The 22,009-nt window shown below is 36.8% G+C and overlaps 1 protein-coding gene across 5 annotated transcripts in view; it reads left to right on the forward strand.

Moving 5' to 3' along the window:
* The window catches only part of LOC114612594 (solute carrier organic anion transporter family member 1A4), a 51,071-nt gene that overhangs the window by 25,383 nt on the left and 3,679 nt on the right, over positions 1 to 22,009 (forward strand). For all 5 annotated transcript variants that reach the window (XM_028757559.1, XM_028757555.1, XM_028757556.1 and 2 more), the window contains 9 exons: positions 1,230 to 1,376; positions 5,638 to 5,736; positions 6,259 to 6,480; positions 11,895 to 12,059; positions 13,585 to 13,780; positions 15,718 to 15,883; positions 16,810 to 16,982; positions 20,629 to 20,693; positions 21,718 to 21,835. In XM_028757559.1, coding sequence (XP_028613392.1) covers positions 1,230 to 1,376; positions 5,638 to 5,736; positions 6,259 to 6,480; positions 11,895 to 12,059; positions 13,585 to 13,780; positions 15,718 to 15,883; positions 16,810 to 16,982; positions 20,629 to 20,693; positions 21,718 to 21,835 — 1,351 coding nt within the window. The remainder of the gene's footprint in view (positions 1 to 1,229; positions 1,377 to 5,637; positions 5,737 to 6,258; positions 6,481 to 11,894; positions 12,060 to 13,584; positions 13,781 to 15,717; positions 15,884 to 16,809; positions 16,983 to 20,628; positions 20,694 to 21,717; positions 21,836 to 22,009) is intronic.

Consider the following 22,009-nt stretch of genomic DNA (forward strand, 5'->3'; position numbering starts at 1 on the left):
CACAGACTACCTTAGATAAGCAAGTATGGACAGGGATTTATCTTCACACAGGGTATATAAACATTATGCCTACAATGTGAGAGGGTAACCTCCATACCACCATTCTCACTTCCTGAACTGACTTTGAAAAGTCTTCCCTTTGTAGTAAAAATTAATATCTCCCCATGTGCAGAGCCTCAGAAAAGCACTTGATTCTTCTAGTGTCTGACACTTGTCTTAGCAGAGGGTTAACCATCTCCCAGTGATATCTAGACAGAAATTGTCATGTTTCTTAAAGAGAAGAATCTGAATTCCTAGATATATAAATTGATTTTACTGAACTAGGAATTGATAACAGTTATACCTCATGGCTTAGTTGTGCTTAGGACATGTACAGGCAGCCACTAACCAGTCCACAGGAGAGGGTACATTGTTCTTCAGTTCCCATAAAACATGATGTCATAGTTTGCCTCTAGAGTGGCAGTTCACTTAGCGTAGAATAAACTTGGGGTCTGCAATGCAAACCTTCAATGATTTTCCCTTCTGTCTTCCAGTTCCTTTTGGCATAGTTTTTGACACGTAGTTGATTTCCTGGCACAGGAACTGTTACTGTACTTTATTGATAATAAGTGATGAAATATATAGAAAAAATATACATTTACTCTTCATCTAAAAATTTAGTTTCTAAAAAGTAATTTACACTGTAGAGAATTCAAACTTCCACCAAACTTCTGTCTGTATAATGTAAGTACAACATGAATTTTCAGAGACATAGACATATGCGTGCTTGTTTTCCCTTCCTCAAAGTTGTAGAAGAATTGAAAGAGGCAACACACCTGCAAACTAACTGGGTCCTCTGACTGATGTAAAACTGAGACCCTGTGGATGAGGGAAATTCATAGCTTTTAGTGTTTGTTTATTTCCATGGTGTATATTCTCACTATTTATGTGTTGTCTCCAAAATCTGAGTTGGGAAGAGGTATTGATCTGTAGTCATCTCTCCCACCCAAGTGGGAACTGGCTCCACTGTAGCACTTATACTCCATTACTGAGTATTCTTTCAGAGTACACAGTAGAGGTGACTTCTTATTTAAAGCCATCATACTAATGTAAGTCCTTGAATGGTTATGATGAGCTTATGACTTAATGAAGCCTTACAGAGAATTTTGAATATTTTGTAACACTTTCAGTTACTTTCAATAACTCTTGACTGTCAAATACTCATACAGTTTCCTCTTGTTTTAATGCAGAGTGTGTGAAAGAAATGAAATCATTAATGTGGATATATGTACTGGTAGGAAACATTATTCGTGGAATGGGTGAAACTCCCATCATGCCCTTGGGTATTTCCTACATAGAAGATTTTGCCAAATCTGAAAACTCTCCTTTGTACATTGGTAAGTTTGAAAATCATTCTTAGCATCATTTTTAGGATAGTAAGTTCTTGGAGTGTAGAAATCAATTATTGATTTGGATGCTTTGTGGTTTCCAGAGGGTAGGTAGAATGCTATGGTTCTGTAGATCATGAGATTGTTCAACGGGAGATTGACTAGTAGCTGTAGCTCCAGACAAGACCTTCCCCCATCTACTTCTCACTATTGGAGAGCCTCAGATCCTCTAATACCACCTCACTCTCTCTAAACTATTAACAGATTCTCCAATATTTTCTGGAAAATGTTTTTAGATTCCATTGTTTTTTTCTATCTTTGCTGCTTTTAGATCTTTATTATTGCAATTTCATCATTCACCATTTTGTGTCTGTTATATTTTAAAATATAGTTTTACTTTTACTATTTTTTTAGTCACTTTCTTTTTGTACATGTGTGTGTATGTGTGTATGTGTGTGTGTGTGTGTTGTGCACGTACATGCCAGTGTGGTAGTAAAAAACCAGGTTTTTTGTTTTGTAGGAGTTAGCCTGGAGGTTGAACTGTTGGTTTGGATTCGGGTTCAGTGGACAAGTGCTTTTATCTGTTGAGTCATCTGACTGTCCCTGATGTGTATTCTCTTGTCATGTTCTCTTGCAGAGTAAGCCTTACCAAACACTGTTTTAATCATGTCTTGCCTATCATGTTCATCATACCAACTGGCTTATCAGCTGATCTCTTTACTACTCCAGACTCTACACTCTGATCTTTTATAATGTTAATGATACAGTTTCCTTCTTATAACTCCTCAGCCTAGACAGGTTTCTTCTTTGTATTATCGAATATCCATGTTTATTCTTTTGGTTGTATTCCTTTAAATTATCTTTAAAAAAACCTCTATGCATCTCTCAGGCAATAGCCAATTCACTGTCCACTTCATTATACTGTCGGCTAGATGATTTGAGTTTACTAGGAATAATTTACTTATGTCCTTGAGTAAATCCATCTGTACTTGATTATAAACCCAGAGCTTTGTATACAGAGTTCTTAATTAATATAGACACATCACTTAGAAAAGAAAGAGTAGAAGAGATGACAGAAATAGGCTGAGTGTTAATCAAGCTGAATTAACTTAAAAATAACTTTTTGTCACATTTTAGAGACTTATTAATTTAACAATAAAATTTTTAGTGTTAATCTAGCCATTCTCTTCATATCCCTCACAGATATCTAAAGAATAAAATACAAGCACTTTCCTACAATAAATTGTTATAATATGGGTATCTTTATCAAAACTCCAGAGACAAATTATATACAAATATACATAAAGCATAATAATATAATTTGTATATCTTATGTTTAGTACATAAATAGCTAAATTTCCTAAAAATAACTATATAATCATATAAATATTATATATGTATATATAATCAAATAACTGTAGAACACAAATTAGAAATATAGTTTTGTGTATGGCTTTGTAGCTAAAGAGATATTGAAGCCAAATATAAAATCTGAAAGTTTTCGTTATAGACAATAAGTTTCACAAGGAGAGATCAGTTTGCCTTTGGGACGGCACATATGTACTGAGAATCCCTAGATCCACATACTTGGAGATTGTTCTATTTAGTGAGTGGAGTGAGAGGAGGAAACTTCAACAGGGAGTATCCATGGGAGCAAAGTAAAGGATAAATACACAGTTTGGTGAAAGTACTAGGAGGAAGCAGACAGAAGAGGAGTTGGCCAACAATATCAAGTGAGTTAAGGGAGTAAAAGTCAAAAGTGTACAGAAGCCAAGATGGCTGAGATATAAACAGCTTCTGCAATAGGCTAGAGGCAAAATCAAGGCAAGTCTTCCCAGCAATCCCTGGCTATGGTAGCCAGCACAAAGCCACAGCTTATAGCTACAGTGGTTAGGAGGGGCTCAATGCATGGATGAGAGATACCACCAACAAGCACATGCCCTCACTCCACTTCAATGTCAGCCCTGTAGCCTCCATGAATGAGCCTCTCTATTGGAATCCAAGCCCAAGCCAGAGTTCTGCTGTGCTACAAGGAGGAGTCTGAAATCTGCAGAGCTTGCAGTATTTCAAGAACAAAAAAACAAAAACAAAAACAACAAACAAAAAAACAAAACAAATTAAAAAAAAAACCCTTTATCCTCTATCACTATCCTCCTCTCCACTCCACAAAATGAAACAGCCTTGACCGGAATCCAGTGAGAAGAACTCTTAAATATTGTGATAGGGATTCTGAAGTGTAGCTCTTCAGATTTGGTGGCTTCTAGTAGCGATGTGGGTAGGGAAGGACTCTTTTATTTAGAGTGCTGGCCACTGAGAGTTTGCCCGTGCTCCAGGGAGAAAATAGATTGGTTTTGGATTTTTGATTTTTTTCCCCTTAATTTTGGGGGAGATGGACCTGAGAAGACGGAGAAGTGAATATTATCAAGGTTCATTATGTGAAACTCTCACATAATCAATAAAAAATGAATAGTGAAGAAAGTGATCCATGTGGAGGTCATTTGTGGCACCAAGAGAGAATCTTAGAATCAGGAAGCAGAGGAGCATAACTAGAGGCAGACAGTGTAGGGTAGGAAAGAACTCAGTGAAGGTTGGAGATCTTGTAGGAATCTTTGCATATAGGGTAACAAACAGAAGGAAGTGTTTGAGATAAGAAGGCAGATAGAAATATTTGGTATTGAGAAGTCAGACACCACAGGAAGACTAGTCCATAAAATCACAGAGGAAGAAAAAAACCGAAATATAAAGTGAAGAGAAGGAAGGAAGTTGATGTTCATATCTTCATTTCCTGTGTGTAGGGATGGTTTAGGAAGGGTTCTGAACCACAGATATATTGGAAGATTCTAGAACTAGTTTCAAAGAAGCCAGGTGTGGTTGGAAAGGAACAAGGAAGTGAAAATACTGATAAGATAAGAAAGGTGACCAGGATAACATCAAAGAGAAGTGCTGTTATGAGGACACCTTCTTTCTGTGGAAGGAAGTTTCAAGAATAGGGCTTTGATGAAGCTGCAGTACAAGAAGTTCAGTACAACAAGCACTACTTTAGAAACAGTGCTTGTTTCATTTCTGTCTCTATGAGAAAAAGCAACTTTGGAGAGAAAAGATTTCATTTGGAGAAAAGGGGTAAATTTGGCTTAGAATTCTTTCACAACAGGGAAATCACAGTAGCAGGAGATTGAAACAGCTGGTCACACCCACAAGGTCAGAGAGAGTGAATATACACATTTTATGTCTTTGCTTACATGGTTGTGCTCAACTGTTTCTTCATTCTTACACAGTTCAGAATTTCCATGGGGAATGATGCTGCCCACTGTGGACTGGGTCTTCCCATATTAATTTAATTAAGACAATCTCCTACTGCCATGTCCACAGGTAAACACAGAGTAGACATTACTTTATTAGGATGTTCCTCCCAGGTAATTCTGTGTTGTGTCAAATTGACAATGAAAGCTAGCCAACACAGAGACTCTCTGAAAACATGGCTATGGAAGAAAAATCAAAGGGCTTAGTTCACATCATGGCTTTGATGGGACTGCCAGTGATAGTACATCTTTGCTGTTATCTTAGCAAGGAAGAGGATTTGAAAGGTGGTTGTAGGTAATGAGGCTTCTGTGTCAATAAACTTTCATTCACTTTAATAAATCCCAGAGTGAATGTTTTATAAAGAGGAAAAATTTATTTGTCTCACAACTTTGGAAGTTTTCATCTATGACATTGGACAGTGGGGTTTGGTGTCCTGTCATTTAGCACCTCATAATGGTCAAAGGATTGGTGAAGTCAAACCATTCATCTTGTGACTGGGAAATAACTCAAAATCAGGAAGGTGTTATGGTTCTACTCCAGATAACCTGAAGACCCATAGTCATGGCCTGTATAGGAAGGAATCCATCAGATTCCAGTGCCCACCCCCCCCCCCGCCCCAGAAGCAATTATGCAAGTGGAGGTTCTGGGAAATGTCCAATATTAAAGCAATGGGAGTTTCTTTTTCAACAGTTATAGAAAACTAACACATGTACAGATACTATGCATATATATACATGTATTATTTATATATAGGTAACATAGATATATGTTGAATATGTAAAAAAAAGTGAGGTAATGAGATGTGTAGCTCAGCAATAAAATTTTTTCCTAGAGTACTACATTTGATACCCAGCTCTGCAAAGTAAGGAAAAAAATCAGAGATTAAAAGTAATTCAGTCTCAAGCCTTTTATTTTTAAAAAACAAATTCTTTGTGTATTTATGTAACTTCTTATCTTTGTTTACTTACAGGAATTTTAGAAACAGGAATGACCATTGGTCCTTTGATTGGACTTCTGTTGGGATCTTTTTGTGCAAACATTTATGTAGACATTGAGTCAGTGAATACAGGTAACACAATGCATTCTATTTATACAGCCCAGTCACAGAGTGTGGGAGAATGCTCAGGAATGCTATCTCACTGCCTCCTTTGATCCTGTTAAGTAAATTGTCACACTAGAGATGATAGACCTAAGGAAAATAAAATAAAATGTCACCTTCTGATTCCAAATCCACCATTCTTGAATGTTTCAGCCACATGTTTGGTTTCAAAGAGTTACTCATAATGGTTTTTCTCACTGAGGCTATCACAGTAGATAAAGAAACAGATCTTTCTGTTATGAGGTAAGCACCAATTTACAAAGGTATCACATGGCAGAAATACTTATATACTGCTGTTATCACCATGTACTGCTTGTACACAAACTATACAAATAATTGGATACCATATATTTTATTTTATTACATGATGAACTGATTACAAATTATATACAAAGTTTATGTTTAGATAGAATTATGATGATTAATAATTTTTTTACAGCCTACACAGGAAAAAATGATGCAAGCTAACACAATATCTGTATTTCTTTACAGATGACCTGACCATAACTCCCACAGATACACGCTGGGTCGGTGCTTGGTGGATTGGTTTTTTGGTCTGTGCAGGAGTGAATATCCTGACCAGCATCCCCTTTTTCTTCTTTCCAAAAAGACTCCCAAAGGAAGGATTTCAGGAAAATGGGGATGGAACTGAAAATGCCATAGAGGAGAAACAGAGAAAAAAGGCCAAGGAGAAAAACCGAGGGATCACTAAAGGCAAACATGAAAACTTTAATCTCTGTTTGGTTTAAATGGGTCTGTGGTCAGTGGGTACTTGTCACTTATGCTGAGTCAAGACAGTTTGTGACTAATCATCACTCCTCAGTTGTGTTAAATGTCTTCCACAGTCACCACTTAGAAATAACTGACATGATATGGAACCTGATTTATATAAATTATATTAGACTTCATGAAAAATTCAAGTCAATCTGAATACTCAATGAGAAAACATATTTTACCATCTATTTGGAAAATCTTCTTTTGCAGAAAATACTAGACTAAGTTAAGAAAAAAAAAGAAAACGGGAGTAAGCAGAAAAATCAAGCTCTAGAGAGTGGTAAAAGAAATCTGTTTGAGAAGGAAAATTTTAGTTTAGCTTTGAATATTCTTGAAGTCAAGGCTTAAAAAGAAAACATGATATGTGACATAATCCTCTATATCTGAAGTTGTGTCATAGTTTACAGGACAATTTCTCCCTTAGAACTGACTGTTTTAAGACAAGCAGGAATGTTACTAAGCAACAATACAGATTAGAGATGTTTCTGTGGGAAGCTACAATGGGACAGTGGAGTGTTCTGACTCTATATCATAGTTGTGTGTGTTGAGACCTGTATAGTGTTCTCAAGAGACCAGAGTTCATGTTCAAGGTGCGTGGCTTGGGCTCTGGAATTCTGAAAGTATATAGTTGGAAGATGGGATGCCAGTGCTTTACCTGTCAAATGAGGATACAAGTGCCTTATATTCCTGGGTTTCTGTATTGTTCTGACACAGACTACTATGGTGAGCACCTTATTGATAATATTGCTATTTCTCCCATTACTTTTAACCACCAACACTGCTGTGCTCTGAATAGTCAGTGTCAGCTGAGGAACCAGTGACACTTGGAGCAAATGCAGGGGTTTGAACCTTCTTAGGATCATAGCCGTGTTAAAGATTCTCCAGAAAGGGCAAATACTGACTGCTCTTTGTACACTTTGTGGTCTGTCAGATCAATCTAATTTTCAAAACTAGGAAAGAGCTTAGCAGAGAATAAGACATACAGAAAGTAACTGAACTGTGGAGGCTAGTTTAGGAGGACGGGGATGTCAACAAACATGAGTGAGTTCTAAAGCTCCCAGGAATACTGACTGAAACCATTTCACTCATAAAGGTTGATTTTGCACTTAGAGTCTATTGCTTTTCATTAAACTCCTCTGCCTCTGCTTCTAAATGGTATCTTCTTGATACATTTCTCTCAAAAAAAAATCTAGGGAATTTTTTGGAAAGTATTGTAAAATTAGAAAATCAAAACAGAGACATGAACACATGACCAGGAAAGAGACTGATAACTGTGTATTTCAGTCAAATTGTCTCTTGTGAGATCCAATCCTTTTCCTAGTGACAGGCTACAAATTTGACTGTCACTTCTTAAACAGGGAACAGTTTGGTATAAGTCAATCAGAAAGTGCTTGGTATACCCAACAGATCAGTATTCCTTCCAGCAAGATCTTCATTTTGAAATGTCTAAAATTCTTTTGTTTTCATTAATATATATGTTTATTCATTTTACATCTCAATCACAGCCCCTCCTCCTGGTCTTTGGCACATGATCCTTGTCCCTATCCCACTTCCCTTTCACCTCTGAGAATGGGGAGGCACCTCATGTCATTGCAGGACTAGATATATATCCTCTACCACTGAGGTGAGACGAGACAACCCAGTTAAGGAAACAGGATCCACAGGCAGGGAACAGAATCAGTGTAAGCCCCCACTCCAGTTGTTGCCAATGCTCATGAAGCCCAAGCTGCACCTCTGCTATATTTGTGCAGGTAGCCTGGGTCCATCCCCTGTATGCTCTTTGGTTCATGATTTAGTGTCTTGGAGGCCCCCAAGAGTCTAAGTTAGTTGAGTCTGCTGGTCTTTTTGTGGCGTCCCTACCACCTATGATCCTTCAATCTTTCCCCAATCTCTTCTACAAGACTCCCCGAGCTCAGTGTAATATTTAGCTGTGGGTTTCTGCAGGTGCTTCAGTCAGCTGCTGTGTGGATTTTCTCAGAGGACAGTTAGGCTAAGCTCTTGTGCGCAAGCATAACAGAGTATCATCAATAGTGTTAGGGACTGATGCTTGCCCATGGGATGGTTATCAAGTTGAACTAGTCCTTCATTGGCCACCCATTCAATCTCTGCTCCATCTTTGTCCCTGCACTGTTTGCAGGAAAGGCAAATTTTGGATCACATGTTTCATGGGTGGGTTGGTATCCTTATACCTCCAGTGGAAGTCCTGCCTGGCTACAGAAAGTGCCCACTCCAGGATCTGTATTCCCAGGTGCTAGGGTTCTCAGGTAAAGTCATCCTCATAGACTTCCTGGAGTCTTCTCCATCCCAGGTTTCTGGAAAGTTCTTGAGATACCTCCCTACCCCCACCACTACCTCTTTCAGTTCACTCTTCTTGTCCTCTCTCCTCACCTCTTCCTATACCTGACCCCCATTCCCCTTCAGATCTTCCTCTCCCATCCAGTTCCCTCCCTCTACACACTTCCAATGACAATTTAATTTTCTTTTCTGAGTAAGATTCAAGCTTCTTCTCTTAGACCCTTATTACTTAGCTTCTTTGAGTCTGATGATAGTATCGGAGATATCCTGTACTTTACAGCTAGTATCCACTTAAAGGAGAGTATATACCATGCATGTCCTTTGATTCTAGGTTACATCACTCAGAATATTTTCTAGTTCCATCCATTTACCTGTCAATTTTATGATGTTCTTGTTTTTAATAGCTGGGCAGTATTCCACTGTATAAATGAATCATGTTTTCTTTATTCTTTCTTGGGTTGAGAGGTATCTGAGTTTGTTCCAGTTTCTGGCTATTACTAATAAAGCTGCTATGAACGTAGTGGAGAAAGTGTACTTGTGATATGGTGCAGCATCTTTTGAATATATGGCCAGGAGTAATATAGCTGGGTCTTCAGGTAAAACTATTCATGATTGATTTCTAGAGTTTGTACAAGTTTGTATTTTTCCCCTTGCTCCACATCCTCTCCAGCTTGTGCTGGCACTTGAGGTATTTACTTACTTACTTACTTACTTAATTATTCATTCATTTATTTAATGTATATGAGTACCTTGTCATTATCTTCAGACACACCAGAAACAGTCATCTGATCCCATTATATATGGTTGTGAGCCACCTTGTGGTTGTTGGGAATTGGACTCAGAAACTCTGGAAGAGCAGTCAGTGCTCTTAACTTCTACTCTATCTCTCCAGCACTTTAGCTTGAGTTTTCAGTCTTAGCCATTCTGATGAGTGTAAGGTAGAATCTTAGAGTTGTATTAATTTGTATTTTTCTTATGACTAAGGGTGTTAAATGCTTCTTAGCCATTCAAGATTCCTCTGTTGAGAATTGTCTGTTTAACTCTGAACTTCATGTTTAATTGGATTATGTAGTTTATTGGTATCTAATTTCTTGAGCTCTTTATATATTTTGGATATTAGTCCTCAGTAGGATGTAGGGTTGGTGAAGGTCTTTTCCCAATCTCCAAGTTGCTGTTTTGTCCTATGGATAGTGTCCTTTGCCTTACAGGATAGTTTCAGTTTTAGAAGGTCCCATTTATTATCTTATTGCCTGAGCTATTGATCTTCTGGTCAAGAAGTTGTCTTCTGTACAAAGGCATTAAAGGCTATTCCCCACTTTTCTTTTTGATTAGATTTATGGACTATGCTTTTACATTGATTCCTTTGAACTACTTAAACTTAAGTTTTGTGCAATGTGATAAATACAGTTCTATTTGCATTTTTCTACATGCAGACATCGAGCTAAAAGAGGACCATTTGTTAACGATACTTTCTTTTTTTCTTTTTCTTTTTGTCTTTTCCTCCCATTGTATGATTTTGGCTTCTTTGTTAAATATCAAGTGTCTATAGGTGTTTGGGTTCATTTCTGGGTGTTTGTTTTAATTTTATTGATCAGCCTATCTGTTTCTATACTAATACCATGCAGGTTTCACTACTGATTCTCTGTAACACAGCTGGAAGTCAGGAATAGTGATGCCTCCTGAAATTCTTTTATTGTCTAGTAGAATTCTGTGCTAAAACCATCAGGCCCTGGCCTTTTTTTGGTTGGGAGACTGCTAATGGCTGTTTCTGTTTCCTTAGAGTACATAGAACTGCTTAAATGGTTTACCTGATCTTTATGTAACTTTGGTAAGTGGAATCTATCAGGAAAATCACTTGTTTCATTTACATTTTCCAATTTTATGGAGTATAATCTTAAGTAAGACTTAATAATCTCTTAGATTTCCTTTGTGTCTCTATGTCCCCTTTTCATTTCAGATTTTATTAATTTGAATATTGTCTCTCTGCCTCTTAGTCAGTTTGGCTAAGGATTTATTCTATTGTGTTAATTTTCTCAAGGGACCAGCTCTTGGTTTTGATGAATCTTTGAATTGTTTTCTTTGTTTCTATTTTATTGATTTCAGTCTTGAATTTTATTGGTTTTTTTTTTTTTTGCTGTTTAATCCTCTTGTGTGTGTTTGCTTCTTTTTGTTCTACAGCTTTCAGGCATGCTGTTAATTTGCTAGTATGAGAGCTCTCCAACTTCTTAATGAAAACACGTAGTGTTATAAACTTTTCTCTTAACACTGCTTTCATAATGTCTCATAAGTTTGGATATGCTGTGCTTTCGTTTTCATTGAATTCTAGAAAGCCTCTAATTTCTTTCTCTATTTCTTCCCTGGCCAAGTGGTCATTGAGTATAAAGTTGTTCAGTTACCATGAGTTTGTAGTTTCTGTTGTTTCTATATTTGTTAATGTCCAGGTTTAATGCATGGTGATCTGATAATACGCAATGATTTATTTTAATTTTCTTGTATCTGTTAGGGCTTGCTTTGTGATCAAGTATATAGTCAGTTTGGAGAAAGGTTCTATGAGGTGATAATGCTTCCAATGCATGTACTGCTGTGAAGTGTTGGAAAGATGAAGATGTCTGGCCTGCAGTATAATTTCTGGAATCTTCCTGTGCTTTCAATTTATACATTTTCACATAAAGTACTGATAGTATTATATTATGAACTAAAACTTTATCAAATTGAATTCAGGCCGATTTCAAAGAACAGACAAGTCAGCTCTGGCAAATAGAGGATCTTAGTAGAAGGAAGTTACAGAAAAAGAAATAAAAGAGTGTGGCCACAGAAACAATCACATCTCCTTATAGTTTTTTTTTTTTTGATGGCACAATTGTAATCTTGTTCTTGTATAGCCAGTTGTTTCACTAACTTCCAGATGTGATTCAAACAATGTTTAGCCCTATAGAGGTAAAAACTGATCAAATGCATTTTTGTTGCAGCATAGGGTCTATGAGAAGATTTTTAGGAGAACACGGAATACAAAATACGAGGCTAAGTGAGCTTGGTAACTAGACACTCTCTTGTTTCAGATTTCTTTCTGTTCATGAAGAGCCTCTCCTGCAATCCGGTTTACATGCTTTTCACCCTTGTAAGCGTGATTCAGTTAAATTCATTTATCACTTCATTTACCTTCATGCCTAAGTATCTGGAACAACAATATGGAAAATCTACTGCCGAGATCGTCTTCCTCATGGGTACGTAATTTCGTTATTTCTTTAGTAGCATTCTCCTTCCCACAAGGACATTGTCTTAGTTTTGCTGCTGTGAAGAGGCACTGTGACCTAAGCAACTCTTACAAGGCAAACGTTTAACTGGAGTTGGTTTACAATTTCAGATTCTTAGTTCATTTTCATCATGGCAGGAAACATGGTAGCACTGCAGCAGATACGATGCTTGAGAAGAAGCTGAGAGTTCTGCGTGTTGATCTGACTGGAGCCAGGAGAAACCTACTCTTTCATTCTGGACAGAGCTTTAAATCCCACCCCCACCATGATGCACTTTATCTAACAAGGTCACTCCTACTCCAACAAGACTAATAGTCCTACTTCGTAGAGGCCAAGCGTATTCAAAGCACCACAGACATGATAGACAGTATCCATCCTCAAGAGCATGACGAAGAGTAAGATAATACCACCAGGAGACAACAATGAAATGAAATCCGTTAGGATATTTTTATAAATTTCTTCTTTCCAATCTCGAGGGAGATCAAGAAAGAATAGGGAAAGAAAGCAGCCATAAATACGCTCTCTGATCTCTCTCTAATCAGAATGAAATGTTAGTATAATTATGGACATCTTGGGAAAAGCTCAGATAAGTCAATTTTCATACACCAATATATTAATTCAAAGAGGAGTACTTAACTCACTGGGATTCTGTTTCTTACTCCAACAATTTCCATCCCAGTTTCAGTTCTTGCTCTCCACATTACTGCTAATTCAGTGACTCAGACCCCTGTTGGTCTGATGAGTCTGTGCAGCCACACTCTGCTTTTCTTGTTAGTCCACTGAACCCAAGGATCCTAATTTACTCTTGAAAACTGAGGATCACAGGCTGCCACCATCCATATTATCTAGGGTTCCCTGAAAGTCCGAATCTCAGTTCTTACTGTCAGATATATAAAATTAAATCCAGTGGTGTGGAACTACAAAGGGTGGTTAAATTCTTCTAAGCCTGGCACTGGTATTGTGTGATTTCACCCTACTCAGGTTTATCTCTCCCCCTTTCTTTTTCATTCAGTCTTTTTTCTTTCTTTTTTTCCTTTGATTTTTATATAGGAAAAGAGAGAGAGGGAGTAAAAATGCTGGAAAACATAAACAATGCAAAAAATGTTCTGAATTTGATAAGCAGGGACTCAGCAGAAACTCAAAATCACACAGAGCTGGGTGAAATTCCCAATATACAAATTCAAAAGAAATACATGAAACATGTAATAGCATAAATGGATATATGTGTATTTGTGAGTGAGTGTGTGTGTGTGTGTGTGTGTGCAGTGTTTATAAGGTATTTATAACCTGCTCCAAATTATTAAATAAACACTAGTACTATTTTAAAAGTGGCTTGATACACATACAAAAATCTATTTTATATAATGTGAGTGAATAGGGTATAGGATCACTGTATATTAGAGCTAAATTTATTCTTAAGTAAGACGTATTAGATAAATTCATAATGTGTTTTATCTGCTCTCTTTTACCAATACTATTTTATTTGCAATTTTAGGTCTTTATATGTTACCTCCAATATGCCTTGGATATTTAATTGGTGGTTTGATTATGAAGAAGTTCAAGATTACTGTCAAGAAAGCTGCATACCTAGGATTCTGGCTGACCCTGTTAGAATACCTTCTGTCTTTTCTTAACTATGTGATGACCTGTGATAATTTCCCAGTTGCGGGCTTAACTACCTCTTATGCAGGGTATGTTGTTTCCTGATAAAGATCAAATTTTCACAATTGCTAGTAAATTTTCTTCATGGATTGAATATAACCAGATCATTTTATTATGACTTAATAGCAGTTATCCATGGTTTTCTTGCATTTTCCTTCCACCCATCAAGCATATAGAAGCCTGTAGAATAAAGATATCTGAGGAGTACCAGTGAGAAAGTGTTTGATTCAATAGGCATCCAATAGTGATATCCTAGTCTGCTTTAAAGAGTAAGGAAGGAAAATAACCTAGAACTTTGTAGCCTCACTTACCCATGCATTTTATACTTCCATAAACAGATAGAATTAAAAGTTAACTATACATGTCATCAAGCCTTCATCAGTTTCTACAGTAGTCTCAAATTTAGCGTAATTGAATGTAACTCATGGTAAGTCAATAATATATATATTTTTATATGGCACTGGTATAGTTATATCTCATGTGTTCTGTGGTCTCAGATTTTGAATTTCAAGAGATGTCAGGTCATATTCTATATTACCATGGGAAATTTAAAAACTTTTAGGGCACAATTATATAATCATCCATTCAGTTAATGTGAAGTAAAGTATACATTTGTAGGTTCCTTTCAAAGGCGTAGGGAGATGACTCAGTAGTCAACGGACTTCTGAGAATGCAGGAGAACTTCAGTACCCATGTAATTCTTAAGATCGTAGGGTTTCTGTAATCCCACTGCTTCTACAGTGAGCTGAGTGGCATAGGCATGAAAACCTGACATTCATGTGTCTGCTATTCTGTTATTTCTAACAGTGAACAACAGGGGACTCTGTCTCCAACAAGGTAGAAGATTATCTTTTGACATTCACATTCACGATGCTGTACAATGTGCCTGTACACACAAACACACACACACACACACACACCAGAAAGAGACAGAGTGAGACAGAGAAACAGAAACAGAGGCACAGAGACAGAAAAACAGATTAAAACTAAATTGAATTAAAAGTAAAGAGTAAAATTGCTTTCAAAATTTTTAAGAATTATAAGATTAGAATAATTTCTAATGTAAAATCATGAGGAAATACATAAATATGTATGTATATTTGACATATACATATATATTTATGTCTTATATATTAACATATACATACACATACATACATACATACATACATACACACACATACACATATGCATATATACAATGTATATCTGATTTGTATTTGTATCTCCTTTAAAGCAGGGATATTTCCATTCTCTTTGGAGATATACAAATGAAAACTCATGGGTCATTAGTGTGTTTAAAGAAAATGGCTTCAATACCACCAGAGTAGAGTTGTACATACAGAGTCCATCTCCACCCATGCTAACTCCACACTGTGTTTGAGGAAAAGGATTTAAATTCAGCCTCTAGACTCCCACATTTTTCTGTTTCAATATCATTGTCACTACTGGACACTTTCTCATAAGAGCATTTTGGTTAATAAAATGAATCTGTTTTGGGAGCTAAATATAGCATCTATCTTATAAATGAAAGTTGCAGATTTTGTTCAAGCTAGTACTTTTCATTATTTTCCATCTTGCAGATCAATGAGAGATTAGCTCTCTTCAAATTAGCTCTAACAGCACTGTGTTTTCTCATAGGATAGGAACTCAGTGCTTGTTTGGAAGTAATTTTAAAAAGCAGTCATGCAAACACAGGAGCAGATAAATTTTGTGCCAAAAACATAATATAGAGACCACATGTTGATATATGGATGATTTTTGTTTCTGTTCTGGGGGAGAAGATGAACTGTGGTGATATGTTTTTTCACTCTGTCTCTGTCTCTCTGTCTCTGTCTCTCTCTGTGTATGTGTGTCTGTGTGTGTGCACGCACATACACACATGCAAATGCTGAGATGAAACGAAAAATTAAAGTGTTTGAGCAGGTTTTTTTAGTATCCATAACATTATTTCAAATTATTTCAGAGTTCAGCATTCTCTATATATGGAAAATGAGGTCCTTGCTGACTGCAACGCAAGGTGTAGCTGCATAACAAACACATGGGATCCAGTGTGTGGAGACAATGGCCTAGCATACATGTCAGCCTGCCTTGCAGGCTGTGAGAAGTCTGTTGGAACTGGAACCCACATGGTAAGAATCCTTTCAGTGTTTGGGTTGGTCAAGCATTTTTCCTTGTCTCAAACATGTTATAATAATGAGAGTTGGTTGATAATCAAAATAAAATATAACTGTTGATTCTTAATCAGACCTGATAATATAATGATTCAAAAAATAGGCTTTTTTTCTGTTTAAATAAATTTTTGTCCTTGGGGACACAACTTTTTAAAATCATAAGCACTTAGCTATAACATCAACATTCTGAGATATATATTGTTTTAGTACGTAGTACTAGGTAAAAACCAAACAAAGTCATACTTATTTATTTAAAAAAAAACTATGTGTAGGCTAGAAATTTGGCTCAGTGGGTAAAGGCATAAGTCACCAACCCTTACCACCAAATTAAAAATTAGGACCCACATAGTAGGAAGTAAGAACTAACTGTTATAACAACTTCTGACTTCTACATGCATACACATGTCCACATATACACACACACATGCGTGTATACAAATACGCATATGCACACACACAAGGAAAACTAAACAAGCAAATAAATATAAACAAATAAAGTGTTAATTCTGGATAAATGAATTTTTGCAGATTTACTCCTTGCACTGGGAAAAAATTAACAATTTTTAAAGTCCACAACTTTATATGGAATTTATGTAAAATTACATATTATAGAATTCTAAGATAGCAAAAGATGGAACAACAAGGGAGAAGGATCTACTATTTTATTTATTTAGTACTTTTTATTTAACGGTGTTTGTGTTCAAGCTTGTTGAGACTAGGTGTGTGCTCTTCTCTGAGTCGTATCATTGACCCCAACACTCTCCTTTTTGACCCAATGAGCTTTGTAGAAAATATAGGTTTAAGTTCAATATTTTCTTCTTAGTAGGACATTGGTTTATTTTATTTTATTTTATTTTATTTTATTTTATTTTATTTTTTGACAGGTGTTTCAAAATTGCAGCTGCATTCGGTCATCAGGAAACTCATCTGCAGTCCTGGGGCTGTGTAACAAAGGCCCTGAGTGTGCTAACAAGTTGCAGTACTTTTTAATCGTATCAATAATTGGATGTTTAATCTTCTCGCTGGGAGCTATACCTGGGTACATGGTTCTTTTGAGGTAACAAATAACTCATTTATATTTCTCTCTGTTCTTCATAGTATGTGTGTGTGTGTGTGTGTGTGTGTGTGTGTGTGTGTGTGTGTGTGTGTTTGTGTGTGTTGGCATGTGTTTGTTTGTGTTGTATGCCTGTACAGTGTGAACTCCTATGTACCCCTAAGAACAATGTCTCTCAGAAGACAATGTTGGGGAATCCATTCTCTTCTTTCACCTTCTATTTGAGGCAGGGTCTCCCGTTATTTCAGCTACTGTGCTGCCTGTGTAGTCTAGCAAACCTGGGGTCCAAGGTCACAAGCAATTCTGTTTGCTCTTTCTATTTCCCTGCAGGAATACTGGGATTACAGATGCCTGACACTGAATTGGTCTTTTATTTTTTAATTTTTTATTGGGTATTTTATTTACAGTTCAGATGTTCCCTTTCCCCATTTCCCTCCCACACAGGAACCCCCTATCCTATCTGTCCTCCTGCTACTGCTATGAAGACGTGCCCTCACCCACTCACCCACTCCCACATCCCCACCCACAAATTCCCCAACATTGGAGCATCCAGTCTTCACTAGACCAAGGACTTCTTCTCCCACCTATGCCCAACAATGCCACCCTCTCCTACATATACAGCTGGAGCCATGGCTCTCTCCCTATGTGCTCCCAGCCTGGTGGTTTAGACCCTGGGAACTCTGGTTGGTTGGTGTTGTTGCTCTCACCATGGGGCCTGCAAACTCTTTCAGCTCCTTCAGTCTTCTCTCTCACTCCTCCATTGGGAGCCCCATGATCAGTTCAATGGTTAGCTGTGAGCATCTGCCTCTGTGTATGCCAGGTTCTGGCAGACCTCTAAGGAGACAGCTAAATATTTTTACATATATTCCTGGGCTCTGGGGACTGAACTTGAGTCATCAAGACTTCTTTTTCCTCTAACCCATCCTGCATACTGCAGCACACCTGGTGGACAAGGTCCCAAGAAATTCTATTTGCTCCTCCTACTTCACTGTGGGAATGCTGTCACTGATGCATGCCACTGAGTTGGGCTTTTATTTTTTAAGTATTTATTTACATATGTTCTTAAATTCTGGGGATTGAACTTGGGTCACCAAGACTTCCTTTACCCACTGAGCAACCCCACCAATGTCATTTAGATATTTTTAATCATTATTAAATTTCTTTTCCCAAAAATGACCCTTGGAGTCATGGTTCCTAAAATCTCAATGTGTGTGTGTGTGTGTGTGTTTAACATACCTTTATCAGGACCCTAAGCACTGCTTTATTAGGCTCTGCTAAATTTAACAATAATTTAAAGTTTACTGTAACTTTCTCTCCTGTCCTTTCCTATGGACTGTAAGAGTACCTAGAACTAATTTCATATGGCTCAGCTAACTGACTTGCAGAGAGTAAAACTCTGAGTGAAAGGGACTAGGTTCCCTTCGCATCCTGATGTCAATCTATCTAGAACACCAGCAGCAACAGCACCAAGAACAGCAAACAATGCAATAACACACTCTCTAACAAGGAGGTACATTAATGCAATGATCGATACTCAACTCTCTACCAAAAAGTAAGGAAGTTTCAGAGCTAATTTCACAATTTTTTTTTATTGTAAGAAAGTGTTCGTTCCAGTGCTAAAACTTCATACTCACTAACAACGTGAAAGGGTTCAGTCCCCCTTTTCTTGTCTCATTGGAATTCAGAAGCAAAGTTGTGTTAATCTGGATGTGTAATTCATAAGTTTATCCTTGTAGACTGGACTAAGCTTCTCACTTCTCATTTCTCTTCTTGTGTTTTTCCATTTTCTTGCCCACATTCCCTTTCCACCTTGAAGCTCTCCTCCTCTCCTCTTTATCCAAACTCCATTCTCCTTTACTTCTTCTTTGCTTCCCTCCCGTTCTCCCCTCACTTCTGTTCTTCTTTCCTGTCCTCTCCTCTCCTGTCCTTTCCAGTCCTCTCTTCTCCTCTCCCATTTCTTCCATTCCTCTGCTCCTCCTTTTTTCCCAGATTCTACCCAACATTCAACTCACTAAAATAAGCATGACCTTATATAGTCATTTTCCAATGTAAGATATTATATTCTTACTTCCTACAAATGGAGATGTAGTATATGCCTTGTTTTGGTTTATGGGGTCATAGACAGAAAAAGGAATCAAGTACTGCTAGTGAATAAGGCATAAGACTCATTCTTACAAGTGAGGGACATTTGGATGTGACATCTGTCACTACATCACCTGCTAGGCAGATTCAGCTGATGAGGCTAAGTGCTGTCTCCTTTTTCCCTCACTACTCCAGATGCCTCAGTTGCAAAACTGCATGCTCAGTTGATAATGACGACATTTCCTTCGAGGAGGAGGGTCACAGGTGAAGGGCATGTGAGCAGCTTAGCTCTCTTGTTAGAATCCCCAAACACACTCTGGAGAAATATTGTCAGATCTACTGCATGCCTGTTTCCATTCCTCACTCACATCCACAATTATCTTACTTTCTAAAGTTTCCACTGGCTGTAAAAAAAAACATGGTTCATTGATGCTTTGATGTATGATTATTTGAAATATTGTGTGTATAAGTTAGTGTGTTTGTTCAAGTGCATGAGCATGTGTGTGTGTGTGTTTGTGTTCACATGCCATGGCATGCACGTTAAAATGAAAGGAAAGATTACAGGAGTTGGTTTTATTTCTACTATGTGGATTCCAGGTATTGAACTCAGTTTTTCAAGCTTGATGGCAAGCAACTTTACCCACTGAGCCATCTTGTATGTCCTAATGTAAATTCTTGTTGGTCTGTTGAAATTGCGTGTTTTATTTGTTCTTTTTTGCTGAATTTGATGATTGTTATGTAAATAATGAAGGATATAATGCTACTATTTGCATGCTACCATTACTCTTCTAGTCTATATTGTTTTGGACTCTTTTACGTAATTGTTTCCAAAAATGAAATCCCAATATTTATGCTGTTTTTTTTAACCAAAGGTGTATTTGTTGGAAAAAGAAGATATTTTAAAAGAGCTTGCATATTCTTAATTCATAAGAATATTTTTCAATTTTTTTCATGACTGAATTATAGGCCTCCCCTTCATATGTAGTTACCAAATTATCTCAAGTCTTTTTCTATAGATAGTATGGGAGAGACAATTATCTAAAATTGTTAGCTCTATATAACGACAAAGTCTTTTTCTGAATGTCATAGCCTCCATGATGATTTCTTACTCTGTTTATCTATGAAATCACCTCTACAATATTTTGAATTTTTGTATAACATGTATTAACACTTTTTATCAGCATGAAAAATCCCTGGCAAACAGCTTAAGAAAATAAAACTTTACTTTGTTTATAGTTTCACAGTTCTGGGTCCTTTAAAGTGGATATACCATGGTGGTTTCCATGGTAACCAGAAAAATGACTCACCCAGGTTCGTAGACAATGACTAACTGTTAAAGGGCTCAGCCCTGCTTTAGATGTGTGGAGGTCAGGGACCACCTTTCAGAAGTCCTTACTGTCCTATTTCAGTATAGACTTCACAAAGGTAAAGCTGTATCATTCTTACTTCAGGATGAAAATTTTAACTATTAGAATCATGAACTACCACTGTCATTGGAAGGATACTAGGGCAGATATGAATTGGCATGATGAACTTTTATATATGTGTATATTTATTTATTTCTCAGGTGTATGAAGTCTGAGGAGAAGTCACTTGGAGTTGGATTACATACATTTTGCATGAGAATATTAGGTATGAAAATTTCCCCAACACATTAGACCAATATTAAATGCTTAGTAAATCAATTAATTTTCTTTGAATAAAAGGATAAAATCTATATTATCAACCAAACACAGCTCTTATATTAAAGGGAATAAGTAGGTTTATTCTTAAATCAAATATGAATCAACATGACATGAGAACGGTTTTGGGTAATCCCAATTTTAGATTCTAACACAGTAACAGATGTTGATGTTTGTAGTTAAAGAACAAAGAAAGTCATGAATAAGGCACTTCTCAAATATATCTTTGAAACCATCTGGTAGGTGGCTTATAGCAGAACATGGAGTTCTGTGCTGTAAGCTCAGATATCACGTATCTCATAGCATTCTTAGTGTTTGTATGCGTAGAAGCTCGTGATCTGTTAGGTCAATTTATCCCAAACAGCTTCATGTGATAGTCACATGGATGTAACTCAGATACATGGATGGTCAAGGAATGATCAGTGAGAGAGATGAAGATAGTTTCTCTCTGGATCTGCAATGTCCCAACTCTCCACGTCCAGGAAGTCCCATGACCTGGTAGCAGTATTAACATAGGTGTGTTCTACAGACTTTACCTGAACTTTTGTTTACAAGCCATTATGTTTGGAACTGGCCCCTTGTAATTAGCTTGGGAATGAAGTAACTACAGAAATGAAAAATGTTTCCCATTACCTGAACTTTCCTGATCTTAATTACACATTTCATCTTTTAGTAGACTCAAGAACAAAATGGGAAAGAAAGGGTTATGTTAGGTGGACATATAGAAAACCATCACAAGACATTTATAAAAACTCATTCATTTCATCTCGTACATAAAATTTCTTGTTTCTAAATCTAGAAACTTTGCATTAATTTATTATTTATAAAGGTATATTTAGAGCATTTGATTCATAATTTTTCATGTTTTTTAAAAACAGAAAAATTAAAGTAATTCCAAATAAAATAATAAAATAATAATATCTCTTTTCTTTCTTCCTCCCAATGAGCTGATTTTCTTTCTTTCTTCATTGCAGCGGGAATTCCTGCACCTATTTACTTTGGAGCTTTGATAGACAGGACCTGTTTACATTGGGGAACTCTAAAATGTGGTGAGCCAGGGGCCTGCAGGATGTATGATATAAACAGCTTCAGGTAAAGATAACTTTTGAGACCTAATCTTGTAGTGCATAAAATATCTTCATTCATATCTAACATGTTCTTGAGTGATTTTCTTGAGTGATTTTCAGAATGGGCATGGATGATACAACTTTCTTATTTATATATTTTAATATTTTCCATTATTTAAAAAAGAACCATATATATATA

The sequence above is a fragment of the Grammomys surdaster genome, unplaced genomic scaffold, assembly GCF_004785775.1.
Source record: "Grammomys surdaster isolate TR1022 unplaced genomic scaffold, NIH_TR_1.0 126176, whole genome shotgun sequence".
Lineage (NCBI taxonomy): Eukaryota > Metazoa > Chordata > Mammalia > Rodentia > Muridae > Grammomys > Grammomys surdaster.